Source organism: Rousettus aegyptiacus, unplaced genomic scaffold, assembly GCF_014176215.1.
Source record: "Rousettus aegyptiacus isolate mRouAeg1 unplaced genomic scaffold, mRouAeg1.p scaffold_m13_p_1, whole genome shotgun sequence".
Classification (NCBI taxonomy): domain Eukaryota; kingdom Metazoa; phylum Chordata; class Mammalia; order Chiroptera; family Pteropodidae; genus Rousettus; species Rousettus aegyptiacus.
Window position 1 is genome coordinate 77,362,364 of NW_023416284.1, and position 16,226 is coordinate 77,378,589.

The following is a 16,226-nucleotide window of genomic DNA, read 5'->3' on the forward strand; positions in this document are numbered from 1 at the left end:
TGGAATTTTTCTTCAAGGGTTAAAAAAAAAAAATTAGCTCCTAAAACATTTCACTTCTTGAGAAATCTCTAAATTTGGCCCCTCTATCGGTTGCATTTACTTTTCTATTTTCAGTTTGCCTATTTCTCTCCTGTGTTTTGATTCCAGGTCGTTCCTTGATTGAGTATCATTTTGCGATATTTCTAACTTCTTACTCTGTACATTTTCTGATCTCTTCTGGTCAACGCATCTTCATACAGGCTGAGTTACCAAGTTATCATACACCTTACCTGTCTATCCTATCTGCCTCTAACTGGAAGAGATAGAGCAGAGGGTTAATTTTAATTCCTTTTTTTCTATTGCTGAATCAGCTAATTTGTCATAATTGTGTCCAATTACATACTTTTCTGTAACCTTCCCTCCATTTTGGCTAACTTCTCCTGAGTATGCCCATCTAGATGTAGTCTAGCAATTTTTCATCTACTTTATCACTTCCAACTCTTTAAGTGAGAGGATCCTTCCAGGTTTCTGCCCTTTCAAATTAGAGTATGCCATTAGGCAGGGTCAGGTCTTAAGGGTTTTTATCTAAAGAGCTCAGCATAATACCCAGCATACTTGGGTGTTCAGCAGATTCTTCTAATAAAAAAATGAATGGGTCAACTCATTCCCCTTATTTATTTAGCTTTGAAGGGTCCTTGACAACTTTGGATGGCTAAATCTCCCCATAACCTGCTGTGGATTTTGGAGGATTGAGGACTAAGTTTTAACATTATAATATATTACTAACATATATTAATAATTTTGAATAGTCATACATTTTCGAGTGATTGCATTTACAGGTGGATTTATATATCATTATTTATTACTCATTAGTGAATTTTCTAGACAAGTGAAGCACATTTCTAACTCTCTTTTGTTAAGTTTTTCTAAAAAATAGTATGTTTGTTTGATTAAGTTGGTTAGTTTTTTGGTAACTTTTCATTTTGATATAATTTCATGTTTACAGAAAAATTGAAATAAAATACAAAGAACTCCTTTATACCATTTACTCAGGTCCACCAATTCTTTGCATACATCCTATTGTGTGTGTGTATGTGTGCACGCACGAGCACGTGTGTGTGTGTAAAATTTTTGAACCATTTGAGAGTATTTTAAATCATTTGGAGACATCATGGTACCTTATACTCTAAACACTTTGGTCCTTCCTAAGTACAAAGAAATTTTTTTAATATAATCAGGAAATTTAACATTTACACAATAGTGTTACCTAATCCATAGTCTATAGACTATTTTTTCCTGTTGTTCCTGTAAAGTCCTTTTTGGCTTTTCTTTATACCTCCAGTTTAAGATCTAGACCAGATCACATATGCATTGATTTTCATTTCTCATTAATCTTTAATCTAGAATAATTCTCCAATCCTTCTTGATTTTGGTATCTTTGAAGAGTACAGAGCAGTTATTTTGTACTCTTTTGATCACTTTTGGTTTGTTTGATGTTTTCTCATAACTACACATTCAGTATATGCAATTTTGGTAGGAATACTACAGAAGTGATATTATGTTCTTCTCAGTGCCTCCCATCAGTCAATTTGAGCCAATTTGAGCCAATTTGAGTTAACATCATGAGTCAATTTGTCTCAGCGTTAGTGATGTAACTTCGATCACTTGATTACAAAGATGTCTCTAGGTTTTGTTCACATAAAGTTACAATTGTATGTTTATAATAAATAATCTGTGGGGAAATATTTGAAACTACATAAATATTCTGATCCTCATCAAACCTTCACCCACTAGTTTTAGCAACCTTAGTGATTTCCTAACTCCATCATTCCTTTTACATTTATCAGTTTAACTTTTACCAAAAGAGAAGAAAAACTTCTCCTTCATACATGTAAGACTTCCATTATGCTTTGACTTCCCAAGCTCTAGAACCAGCTTTTTCTCCAAGGATCCCTTTACTGGCTGAATTTTTAACAAAATCCAGGAACGCATTGGTAAACATGAGTGTTAATATCCAGCTACAGCCTTTGTGATCAGTTGCAGCTGGCAAACTGTGGTTTCAGAATGTCTCTTCTGCAGAGTCTTTGGCTGGCAGCCTAATCTAAAGAAGCCCCTCTGTCTCCACAATTATCGACCTCTAACAACTCACCCTATTTTATTTTCTTCACAACACTTAATCACTATCTAAAATTATCTTGTTTGTTGGTACGTTTTTTTGTAATTTTTTTATCCCTTCAACTAGAATATTAAAGATCTACCAGTCTTAATGTATAGCTCTACACCCAGAACCTGAACCTGGCACAGTTTATTCATTAAATATATAAATGAATAAATGGAATCTTTCCATTCATAAAACCTATGAAAACACAACATTTCTTTACCCCATTTTATGTTTTGGAAGTTTATTAAATGACATCTGCCCAGATTCCCACTATTCCTTAGAAAAGTTTCTTGATCACATATCCAGATAGGAAAATTTCCTTGTATGGTAATCACTGCAACATCAGTGTTTTAGTAAATTTTTACATTTTCATATGTTTCTCTACAAGCTATAGTGTATTTAAATTACTCTGTTGCTTTTTGTAACTGTTACCCCAAAAGAATCTCAAGCTATTACTGTGGTTACTCTTTAAACCATTCTTTTTCCCCTGGGTCATCTCTGATACAGCAGTGCAATTAGAAAATCTAATTCAAGTACTTCCTGTTGAGCCCTCTGTGAAAGCCACCATGCTAATGCTAATCATGGGGTTATCATGCCTCACCTGCTCAGAGGTATGTGGAAGGGGATCACCAAAGGTGTAAAACTCCACAGTTTAAATGTGTAGACAGGGCAGAATTCGGTGCTTTTCCTCCTAGCTCTTCATGACCCATTAAATCTACTTAGTAAAATCCTGAGAAAATGAATCTAAACTAGAATCTTTCAACCAGTGATCTGTAAAATTCAGGACACATTTTAACTGTCACACACCTGCTTTTACTCAACAATTTTCTTAGTGGTATGACTATGAATCTGCTCTTCTCTCTTATCCCTTTCTTTTATCCCATTTCCAGAGTAAAATGGAGAATTTACAGACTTTTCCTTTCCATAGTACTTTTAATCAGGAAGTATCACTTGAGACCCTTGCGTCATTTGGTCTAATGTGATGGCATACAACTCATTGGGACTCACTCACTTACCTTACTCATGTGGTCTGTCACATGCAAAGGTAGAAGTCAGCTGATTCCGACTTTCAACGCACAGCCAGCACAGAATCATAAAACAAACAAAACTGTTTTTTGATAACCGAACTTTGATTATGTAAAATGTTAACATTAAGAGAAGCTGGCGAAAGATCTACAAGAACTCTCTGTAATGTTTTTGTAACTTTTCCCTAAGTCTAAAATTACATCCAAATAGAACTCTTTTAGAAAGCCCTCTAGAACCCTACATTTTTCGCTGTGTACAGCTGGTGACCTGAATTTCACTAATATACTTTAGCTGAAATAAATGGCCCGAAGTTCATAAATAATTCACATCAGATTTGCACTAACTTTTTCAGCCTAATATCCTCATGTCCTGATTGCATCATACCTGAGATTCCCTTCTACATTTTGACACTTCCTGCTTGCTCTCAATTTTTGAATTTTATCTTCTTTTCTTAAGAACCATTTAGTTCTATATTATTCAGTTCACCCATCTAATACAGCCCCCAGAATCCTTCCCAAGATGTAGCTCAGGCTTCCTGGGCTCACAACAGGACTACTAGAGGTTTATCTTCCAGACAGCCACCATAGATGCCCACCATTTTCAAAGCTTGCAAGTGTTCCTCATAGACAAATGAGCATGGTCAGCTTCAGCCCTTAACCTCCTCATCTCAGAGACATTGTTAGTCTTCTTCCTAAGGTCAAAACTTGGCCCTGGGAGAGAGTTGACTTCTAGTGTCTTTCCCATTGGCTTGACCACTTAATCCCTAAGCCATCCTGACCAGAAGAGGGAGTAGTTACAATAGAAAACTTCCAGCCCAGGCATTAGTTTTCCCAAACTCCCAAATGTTTGCCTAGTCTGTTCAAATGCATCTGTGCTCCAGTTTCCCCCTTGACATGGACAGCTTTACTACATTCTTACTGTTTAAGAAGATTAGGAGTGAGACATTTTCCTTTCACCTTCTGAAGTAACAGTTATAAAGAAAAAATTTACAAACCAAATCATCCATTATTCCAGCAAGCAACAACAAAAAAGATAATGAATATTTTAAAAAAAAAAAAAGCATATATTTTGATTTATATTTATTTTCTGGTATTCTGATTCTTACCTCAGTAAAAGGTAAGACACCTACATTAAACTTCTGATACCATGCAGAAGAGTTAAACATGCCCCTTAGTGTCGGGGACTCAAAAATAACTGCTATCACTGCTACCATTTAAAATTGTAGTGTAGTCTATGGCCATGCCACCCTGAACATGCCCTATATCATCTGATCTCAGAAGCTAAGCAGGGTCGGGCCTCATTAGTACTTGAATGAGAGACTACCTTGGAATACCAGGTGTTGTAGGCGTTTAATAAATAAATAAATAAATAAATAAATAAATAAATAAATAAATAAATAAATAAAATGAAATTGTAGTGTAACTTTATGCCCATATAAGAAGACAAGAAAAAGAAACAAGACAGATGATTTAATATTGAGAAGGAAAAGGTAAAACTTATAGATAAGTACCAGAAAATACGAAATGTAACACATTGAGAAATTATTAAAAATCATGAAAAAGTTTAAGAAAATCCATATACAGTATCAAAATCAGTTGTTTTCCTTTACATTATCAATAGTAAAATAGAAATAATCTTTAAAAATTCCATTCCCAATCAGCACAAAGAACTCTGTATACATGATAATAAACATAACACGACACATGCAAGACTTATGCAAGAAAAACTGTATTAGTAAAGGACATAAAAGAGGACCTGAATAAATAGACATATTAACAGGTCAATGTTGTTGAGGTTTAATTATGCCACAAATTTATCAATATAAATTCTGGACAAAGGCCTTTATAGCCTTACATAATCCAGGCATTGTATGCAGGCTGACCCCAGATGAGATGTGACCTTGGGCGAGAGTGTGGGCAAATTCTCAGAGAAGGCTGATGGCTTCAGTCCTGGGGAGATCCCATTTGTGCAGTGCAGCATCCATAATTGAGAAGCTTGGATCAATTTCTTCCTTTAAGTTTAGGGAGCAGCTCCTCCGATATCTGGGGTCTTTTCTTGGGGAAAACTTATGAAGGGAAGGCTAGTAAAATGACCTGTTATCTTCTATCATTGCAGATAGTCTCGAAGCCATAACTGACACTCAGTGTCTCCTCTTCTTCATTTCAGATTCTTATCCTTCATTAGCACCTCTACTAGTGCAGATGGCTAATGAAGGGACCCAAACCCTCACCTGAGGGTCTAAGCCTCAGATTACCCTGTAATTCTCAGGCCATGGCTACTGTACTTGTCATTTATCCTCAAAATTGAATAGAACAGCAAGAGATGCTCCAGTAGAGCATCTTGTAGCTTGAGAAAGTAAGAAATGTTTGAGAAAAAGCCCCGCAGTGATGGGGGTAATGAGGGTACGTCAAAGGGACTCAGGAGCCAACTGAAAGCTACCCAAGGCCTGGAACATTGAGAAAAAAATAGTATTGGATTATAACCCAAAGTATAGAATAAATATCCATGAATCCATGTTGATATAAATGATTGAATAAATAAATAAATTGTAGAAAAGAGACAAATCTGTAAAAGAATTCCAAGTAATTTATGTAGAAACTCTCCTCTAAATTAGAGTAGCATAATTCCTCACTCTTTAGATGTGGGCTGTGAATAGTGACTTCCTTCTAAAGAATACTGAAAGGAAGGGAGATAAAAGAGTAACTTTCCAGTGGAGAACCCTAAAAAATACTACTTAAGACAGGGGCTCAAGGTCAGCATTAACTGTGGTAAGTCATATTGTCAGTATGTATTCTTGATATGATGTGATGAAAATGGCTCTTTACCTCTGTGGTCTTTCTCCTTCAAATCCCCAAATTCAATCTAATCTTGAGGAAAACAACAGACAAAACCAAATAGGGGCACTTTGCAAAATACTTGACGAGTATCCCCCCAAAATTGTCAAGCCATCAAAAACAAGGAAGGTCTGACAGTCACAGCCCAGAGATATGTGGAGATATGATGACTAAATGTAATGTGGTATTCTGGAAGGGATCCTGGGGAAGAGGGGGTGAAACATTAAATAAAAATTAGGGAAATCTAAATAAAGTATGAATATTGGATAATAGTAATAATGTATCAATATTGGACCACTAACAAATATACCATACTAATATAAATCTGTCAATTATAGGGGAAACTGAGTGTGGGATATATGGGAAATTTTGGTACTATCTGAAATTTTTCTGTAAAACTATTCTAAAATTAAAAGTTTAATTTTAAAGATCCCAAAAAAAGCAACTCGCAAAAAGACATAATTTCTACTATATGTCTGTATAATCAACTCATTAAAAAAATGCCAATGTCTTTGTATTTCTACTGTGTACCCAAGCACATGTGCATAACAGATGTATACCTATAACTGTGCTGTACAATAGCCACTAGTCACATGTGACTATTTAAATTTAAATTAATTAAAGCTAAATAAAATTAAAAATAAGTAACATTTCTTCAGTCATACCATCATAGTTCAAGTGCTCAATAGCTGGTTACCATTGTTGTACGGCACAGATATAGAACATTTTCAACATTGCAGAAGTTCTGTTGGACAGCCCTGCAGTAGAATATATGTATGTGTGTGTATATATATCACTGCTCGAAAAGGCACTTAGAAATATATGCCAAATAAGTGGTTATCTCTGGAGAAAGGAATTCATTTTTTTTTTCTTACCCTTCTGTATTCGCTTTTTATTCTATATTCTTCTATATTCTTTTTCTTATTTTTACGACTATATATTTTTATTATTTTTGTACTTTGAAATATTTTTCACTTTGGTTTTAAAATTTTTTTATTTTAAAAAATGGTGCAGAAGATGTCCTTTGAATTATTTTCCTTAGTATTTCTATCAGTTTCCATTTGTCTAGTAGAGGCAATATTTCTTTAGCAAAACAGCACTGATAGCTTCTCAAAAACTTTGACATTTGATAATTAATCAATTAATTATGATACTAGTAACATGAGACTTTTTTCTAAATTCTATCTTGATTTTTAAAAAATGAATAAAACAAGCAAATAGAAAATAACTCATTCTCAACTGAAACTTTAAAATAGTTGTACTCAATTTAACTGAAAACGATCTTCCATTATATCCTCCTCCCTATCATTCTAAAAACTCTCCCCAACATCCCCAAAAGTGAAAGTTTAATTATTTTTCAGTGGATGGACATTTTGTTAGACAGGTATATGTATATCTATAAATGTGCTTATTTGTATTTTTCTAAATGCTAGAATTACCTTGTTAAACATGCTCTTTAGTGGATATTAACCAATCATCAAATAAATATACACAATAGACCCAAAGGTGGAAAACAATATATTAATTTATTTTCAAGAAAACAACATGAAACATCATCAAAAACAAAGACTGATTCAGTAGTTTCAGGGCATTCCATGGACTAGCAGAAACCCACTAGCCCAAACACTACTCTCTTCTAATACTAAAATATTTAAGATATAGGAGAGATGACCAGCAACAGACATGTAAACATCTTCTATTCCAAAAGATTTCTCATTATAAGTGAAAAAGATCCAGTGTAAAAACATTTCTTTTTCTCATGCAGCATCATTTAAATAAGTTGAAAAATGACGATTTTTAGACTCTGCCCTTAGCTCTTGGTGTATTTCCTATCCCTCAGCCCTTTACCATCCAATACAGTTCCACTTTTTATAGTAGCAGGAAAAAAAAAACCTTTATTTCATAGTCATTCCCTTTAAATATGATTAACATTCAACAGGTACAACAATTACAGAAAAAAAAATTTGTGTTAATTAAATGTATCATTAGTTGTAGTAATTGTTTTTCATCAGAATAAATAAATATTAAGGAATTCAATAGATTAGATGAATACAAAAGTAGACTTCACATTTTTCTGAGGTGACAGGACTTTTTCTCAATATTAACACTGAGACCATTCTTAAAACCGACCTTCTCTGGCATACTAAATATGGCCTTATTTCACCTTCTCTAATATTTCACCTCAGGAAATGAACCAAGACCAGTAAGAGAATCCCAATTGTCAAAGAACGTGTTTCCTACTGCTTAGTAACAACCTCTCCAAGCCTCACTGATTTCACCTGCAAGACAAACAGGGAAAACAAATGAGGACCTCAAAGGAGTGTTGAGAGGTTTGAATGCAGTGAGCTAGCAGAATACCTTGACAGCTTTAGTTTATGTCTCCTCTTTCTCTTCTCTCTTTTGAATAACCTCTGATTTAAACCTCAACTTGTAATTTGGAAGACCCTTGGTCCTATAGCACAATCTCCAATCCTGCAGATGAATATATTAAAATGCAACCATCCTCTAAAGTTCTCTAGAGCAGCCTCTCCAATATTAACATTATTACCAAGATTTTTAGAGTGAAAGACCTTCTGACTTACTTTTCTTGCTTGTCTCAGAACATGTCTGGCATATAATAGGTACTCAGGAAATATTTATTGACTGCATGCTGAATGAACTGCATGAGTGAACAGAGAAGGGATAAATGACAGATGCTTATCCAAAGCTCTTAAACATCTAGGCTTTCTTATCAGCACCAGGCATTATAAAACCATTCGGAGAACATTATAGAGTTGTTAAAAGCCTCACAGGTTAAAATTTGGTCTCCATTTCTTACTTCAGTGAGGGTGGTAACAAAAGAGGAAAGTGATTCATTCTGAGGTGTTAGACATTTGAAACTAGATCCATGCAATACCACCTCTCTTCTAAGAATATCTTCATTCTGCAAGAACTTTTCAGTGTTCGCAATGAAAAATGACGGAAAAGGGACCAGAGCACATTCTGACACAATCGAGAGATGTTGTGTTATCCAGGTATTCCTTTTACTGAAGCAGCAAGCAGTGACTGTTGTCTTAGCTCACATCTTGCCTCCTGTTAATGACTTTATATTCTATATAGAACATCAGACAAGTAAACTGAAAATGCTAGTGTTAAATCTCGGGAACAATATCTAGTTCTCAGTTCCAGTAGGTCAAGTTTTAAAGAAGCTTAATGAGTTGTGCGGTTGAGCAAATAAGAATAGTGTTCGTTAATATATGGCTATAGATCTGTTATAAAAGATTCCCTCTTTCAAAGAAATCATTCTCATTTTCCTAAATCATATTATCTAAAATTCTCCTTTTCATTAGAAGATTTATATATCATGAGCATCTGGTGCAAAGATCTGATGGCATTAATCAGAACAACAGACTGAAATAGAGGTGAACATCAAGAAATGGCCAGAGTGCTAGGATCGCTCTGTGAAGCCATCCTGTTAATGTATTTCACAGTATCTAATGGATATTTTAACATATAATAGTGTAGCCATGTCCTGAAGCCATAACCTCAGTCATGAAACCTTTTACCAAGGCAAAGTTCTCTCACAAAGAAAGACATGTCTTCCCAACTGCAGGTTCCCTTCAGTCGTGAGTCGCAATAGATCAAAAATACCAGCTGGGCTGAATTGCAGTTTCACTCTGATTTAGGGTTCTTTCTCGAAGTCTCAGTTCTAGGCATTCCACAGTAAGGGGGTATGTAGTAAGCTCAAACTTGTTAGCAAAAAGGCTTGGTGAATTAATCAACCACTTTAAGTCTCCATTTCCATAGATACAAATGCCATGTACATAGTGGCCTGCAAAGGAGAGAACAAAAAAGTCAAAACATGTTGTTCTCAAAAGTCAGGGGTGAACTTGCTCAGTGGTTGTTTATGGCCTGATTACCGAGTAGCTACTGTGCCAAGTGCTATGGAATTCTAATAAAATACGATTGTATAGGCCCATTCCACAAGGAAGTTAAACTCTTTAGAGGAAGACAAAGGGTACAAATATTCATTTGAAAAAAAATGAGAGTAAAACAATAAAAAGCAAAAACACAGTAGGCATCAATAAAGCAATTCCTGTAGTATCAAATGAGAGTTACAGATGGGAAGTTCTAGAAGTGTACAAATGGGAGAGGTCCTTGCACTGGTCAGTCCTCTTCCCTGAGCTGCAGCCTAGTCTATCCAAGTGCCTACTTTATATCTCCACTTAGATGAGTAATAAATCTAACCAATATAACATGTTAGGACTGAGCTCCTTAATCCTTTCCAAGACTTCTCTTTCGTAATCAACGGCAATTCTATTTTTTGGTGCCCTGGGCACTTCTCTCCTCTTTTCTACATACCACATCCAACCTGTCAGCAATTGTGTAAGCTCAGCATTTTTCACCACCTCCACTACTACCATCCTGGTCCAAGCTCCCTCCATCTCCCTGAGTTGATGCAATAATTACTGGTTTCCACTGCCTCTACCTTTGCCTGTTAGTTATATTCTCAGCACGACAGCCAGAGTAATTGTTTCACATGTAAGCAGAACATGTCTCTTCTGCTCAGAACCCTCTAATGGCTTCTCATCTCATGTAAAGTAAAAGCCCAAATCCTAGCAATGGCATTCAAGACTCCTCAGAGTCTGGCCCCTTGTAACCTGGGCTTACCACCCACCACATACTCATTCACTTAAAACCCTCGATGACCCTTTTTCATTCATTTCATCCATGCTGGCCTCCTTGCTGGTCCCAAGCACACCTGGAATGTTCTACTTGAGAATCCATGTTCATTCTTCCTCCCCGGTACCAGCCACCAGTCATCCTCAAGGCTTCCTCTCGAACCACCTCAGGATTATCTCATCTTCTTAATGAGGCCTACTTGGACCTCCTTTCCTTCTTCCCTGCTTCGCTGCTTCATTTTTGTTTTTGCTTTTATTGCCAATTTATGTGTGTGCATGTGTATGTATCCTGATATTTATCAGTGCCATAAAGGAAAATATTTTGCCTTTCTTTTCAGACAATCGTTTATTGTCTTTCTCCTCAGATTAGAATATAAGCCCCAGAAGAGCTAAATTTTGAGACCATATTGTTCACTTCTGTGTCCCCTGCATCTGGAATAGTGCCTGGTAAATATTAGGTATTAAATGAATAACTGTTGAATAAAAGAGTGGAGAAAGACGAATGAAGAGTTAGTGGATGAATCGAGTTAGCTGCTTTCAGTTGGGGAGAATGCCTCCAGAAAACAGCAGGAATGGGCATTTTCTGCCAGAATAACTAATTTTATTGGGAAATATGCTAGAAACAAGAATGGTAGGAAGTTAGAACTCTTTTTAAGAGATTGCTTGACATATAGTAGAGCCACTATGGATAACTGAATTAAAACATACTAAAGGTTTGGGACTTTTTTATCCCATAATTATGGAGTGTCTTTGAAGATTTTGAATAGAAGAATCAAATGACAAAATTGATTTTAGCAAGATTAATGTTGCAGAACTTTGCAGGGTACATTAGAAATCAATAAAGAGACTACAGTAATAATGTAATGTAAACCAGAGAGCTTGTTCAAAATTAATGGTTGCCATGAATGGGAAAGAAAGGATATTGGAGACAGAGTATAGAAAGACTGACAGGATTGGATGATTAATTCAACACAGCTGAGAGGAAGTACAATAAAGAGTGAAACTCCTGGGTAAAGAAGCCAGAGTTATGAGAAGTTAAAGAATAACTGGGTGAGAAGTTTAAGACTAACTTGATGGTGAATGCATAGGCAGCATGCCCATCTTTAAGAAAATAGAAGTGATCAGGAGAGAATATTTCAGTCTGGATCAAACAGAGGTTGCACAGACAACTTGGTTTTTCGGATAGAGGTAACAAATACTTCCTTGCAGAGAGAAGGAAAAGAACCAGCAGAAGGGAAGACACTGAAAATGCAAGAGAGTAAGGGGATAATTTAGGGGGACCCACACATAACTGAGACCACAGATGGTAGCCTTGGTTGTGAGGATAGGTAATATTTCCTCTGAAATAGGAAGGAACAATGAGAAAATGCATCCGAAATACTCTAAGATGAAGGAAGGGATGACATGAAAAAGGAATTGATGAGGAAATTTTGATCAAATGTCTTGAAAGTTCTTCCTAGGCTTGAAATTATCATCTTTTGAGAGTGGAAAGGCTGTTTCAGCATAAGATTAATAGCTTAAAGGTGAGCAGGAAAGCTGAAAAGGTATATGCTAGGAAGGGCACCAGGAAAATAATGAGATAAATTAACGAATAAATAGGCATCCAAATGGATCTAGCTGAAATTAAATGGCAGGTCCCTATAGCAGGTGGTTTTAGGACTGGTCTGTAATCACTCTCCAGCATTATTCTGCTTGGGAAACACAAATTGCAAAAAGCAGATGGCGGAAATGATTAAGCGTAAGGATCAGCCTTGTAGGGTCAAATGACAAGGGAATCTAAAATGTTAGTTAAAACATCATGGAATGGCTGATAGGGTACACAGACTGGACAAGGAATCCTGGGAAGGAAATCAGTAAAAGTAAGAAACTAGAAAAGCTGAACCTCTTGAAACTCATTTATAACAAACACACACACACACGTAAAACTACAACAATGACAACAACAACAACATATTTTAGGTGTGCGGATATAGCAATGAACAATTTGGTCAAAAATCCTAGCCCTTTTGGAGCTTCTATTCTGTTCTGGGGAGAAAGACAGTAAACATATATAGTATATAAATTGGTGAAGGAAATTTGTCGGGTGACAAGGAGATTATAATCAGAGATAGGAGCTCTAGGTTCAAGACCATGGAGCTAGAATGGTGCTCTGTGATGCTGAGAGGGCTCATAAAGCAGGTACCTACACCTGGATTTGGAACAAATCCTATTACAGCCAAGGGGAAAAGGTTCAGATTGTACTACTGACTTGTTGGTTTGGAGTGCAATGTTCTACTTCCTCTGGATTATGTCTTTTTCTTTTTCCTCTGTAGTGGCTTGAGGGACAAATAATATTTATGCTCTGAATCTGATAAGGCTTTCCGATGTTCACTGGCATAACAGGTACCAAGAGAAGAAAAATGAGACATTTGTCTAGAGGGGATTGGGCCACCCAAGCTTTGTACCCAATGTAGGTTCCTGGCTAGGGGCTACTCTCATGGCCCACACCTGTCATGTGATCAGCAAAGATTCCTACAAAAATGCAAACCTGACTATCCTCTACCTTCTTTCCTGGGATAGGGCTGAGGTATGGCTCTTCTTGGGGTGGGGTGGGGGGCTGCTTCACAGTGGAGTGGGAACTTCTGTGGCGGGGGAGGGCTGGAGCTGCAAAGGAATGATGTCACATGGGTCCCTGTTGTGGATGTTGAAGTCCTCAAGTGTTGTAGCTGGAGAGAAGGTGGAGAAGCAGATGAGGGTGGGTGATAGGGGTTATGGAACGATGTGGAGAAGACAACATATCTCAAATATTGGGACCTGATTGATGGTGGTGCAGTGTTTAAAAAAGTCCCAGGAGATCAAAGAGCAAAGCAAGTTCTTCTTCATCCCCCTTCTAGTAGGAGGATAGGCCATGATGACAATGCAGACAGATGGCATGTGCTGTCCCCTGGGGAAAATGTGGGCTGATTAAGGTAAAAATATGAATATGCTTAAGAATAGATGAGATTTCTGTACAGTAATATGAGGATGTTGCTGTCCACCATGGGAGGGGACTCTCAAGAGAAACTCATGAGAAGGAGATTGCGTGTGATGGAGAGCTGCAGAAAAGAAGCAATCTGGAGGTTGTCATCTGAAACATTAGGTGTAGATAAGATGGACCGATAAGAAAGCTATAGAATGAATAGAATAGTGGAGGAGGCAATGCCTCGTTACTGTGGGAAAAAAGGTCAAGTTTCCTTATTCACTCACTCATTCAGTCACTTAATCACTCACTCACTGAATAAATTATTTGTGTGCTATTATGGGTTGAATTGTGTCCCTCCCCAAATTTACATATTGAAGTCCTAACCTTCAGTACCTCAAACTGTGATTGTATTTGAGATAGGGCCTTTAAAGAGGTAATTAAGTTAAAATGAGGTAATATGGATAGGCCCTAATAGACTATGACTGATGTCCTTATAAGAGATTAGGACACAGATACACACAGGAGGACCACGTGAGGACACAGAAAGAAGACAGCATCTATGAGCCAAGGAGATAGGGTTCAGGAGAAACCAAACCTGCTGATACCTTGATCTCAAACTTCCTGCCTCCAGGACAGTGAGTAAGTAAATTTCCTTCATATAAGCATTACTTTGCTATGCTAGGCCTTGCAAACAAATACACATGCTCACTATGTACCAGGCAACAGTTTGAATGAAATATATACCAAGAGTGATAAAAATCCTTCTTCATACGGTTTTATAGAAATAAAACTACATAGGGATTCTAGCTCTTGTCCATTGGAGGAGAAACTCTTTTGTTAGTGTCACCTGCCATTATTGCAGAGTTGCAGCAAACACCTCCAAACTGGAAGCCTGTCTATGGAGGGATCAGAGGCTGACGTGAGGGGATAGGGGTCCACCTTGCTCCATGGTGAAAATATGACATCAATTTTCACTCTGACCCTTTTTCCTCCTAACTGCTGCACTCCCAAAAGGAAGAGAAAGAGGAATAAACAATAAGAAAACAGAAACTAGCAAGAAAAAAGTACCATTATAATTTGAACCTACCTCTACATCTCCCCAGGTAATTATGAGCTGGAAAATGTCTGCGAGATGCTTAAATTTACTTTTCAAGGACTGTGTCTTAAAGCCCCTAGCTATTCTATTAGTAACTCACAGATCGGTCTAAATATACCAGCAGTTCTCTCCACGAGAGCCCTGTGGTTCACAACTACCTTCATGCCAACAGCAATAAGCAGTGTGACCTCGAAGTGTGAAATGAATGCCTCACCATGGCAGCCTCCATGTTTATCTTCCATGTCAATCCACTTTACAGCTCTGAGGTTACCAGTCCACGATGCATTTGGCATGGAGCCAGGGACACCTGAAATATTGATAAAGAAGAAAAGCAGAAATGAGAACCAAGAGAGAAGGGTATCAATTTCATTGATTAACCTTCCAAGCCATGTTTATTTTGTTTCAGTAGATTATATTTCACACCAGATTTTTCATTATTGGTACAAGACCCTAAAGGCTTATGGTGTGAAGCTGGTGGTTATCAACCTCGCCTTGCTACCAGTAAAACGAAATCCATTTTTTTATAGTGTGTGACAAAGCCTGAAAAAATAGACTATCGTGTAAAACCATAATGCAGAGGAGAAAGTTGGGGATTTTTGGTCTCTCAATGGCACTCAATTAAACTTACTTTCAATTCTAACATAAAAATTTTTGAGGACCTTCCAGATGATTTCTATTAAAAGCTCAGGAAACAGGCTACTCTGGGTTCTTAGCACTAGTGAGAGCAATTTTAAGGTTGCTCTTATATGAAGTTGCAATATTAGGCATACAGAAGGAAAACATCTTATTCACTAGGAAAGGAACTCATAAACAAATCCTTTAACACACTGTACTTTTTATTTGTTAAAGTACTTCCTGAGCATTTGGTGTTGACAAGGACTGTGCTAGGAACTACAGACAGAGAAAGAAACCAGACATGATTCCTGATCACCCAATGAAGATGATGACTCATTTACTCCAAGTAGTATGTCTTGAGCTCTGAGTTTTTCATAAGAAGATTGGTGTACACCGATCTATTAGATAATGCTGACCCATTATATAATCAGTATATTATCTAACTCTACTTTGAAACATAAAGAATTAGCCTTTAAAAAGGGAGAAGGAAGGTTTAGGTTGTCATCTTACTAAACCAAGATTTCTCTAGCTTGGCATTATTGATACTTTGGGTCAGATAATTCTTTGTTGTAGGTCCTGTACTGTGCATTGCGTGATGTTGAACAGCTCCTCTGGCCTCCACCTGCTAGATGCCAGTAGTACATACCCTCCAATTGTGATAATCGAAAATGTCTTGAGACATTGCCAAATATCCACTGAGGGAGCAAATTGCCCAGTTTGAGAAACATTGTGCTAAGCTATCTCAAATAACCATCTTTATTTCAATAAATTTTGGATTGGTCTCAGAGATCAAATAGTCCATTTAATCCCACAGAGTAGTTATACCTCAAGATTTCCATTACTGGAAAAAGAATATACAGGAATCAATGCAAATGCAACTGAAGGGGTAAATATTTCACTTCATAAGAGCTTC

At 36.9% G+C, this 16,226-nt stretch overlaps 1 protein-coding gene across 1 annotated transcript in view; it reads right to left on the reverse strand.

The window, feature by feature from the left end:
* Positions 1-6,964: 6,964 nt before the first annotated feature.
* Positions 6,965-16,226, reverse strand: part of GCNT2 (glucosaminyl (N-acetyl) transferase 2 (I blood group)) — a 40,639-nt gene continuing 31,377 nt past the window's right edge. The window contains exons 2-3 of the mRNA XM_016118789.2: positions 14,913-15,005; positions 6,965-9,811 (exon numbers count right to left, since the gene is read on the reverse strand). Coding sequence (XP_015974275.2) covers positions 9,621-9,811; positions 14,913-15,005 — 284 coding nt within the window. The 3' untranslated portion in view covers positions 6,965-9,620. The remainder of the gene's footprint in view (positions 9,812-14,912; positions 15,006-16,226) is intronic.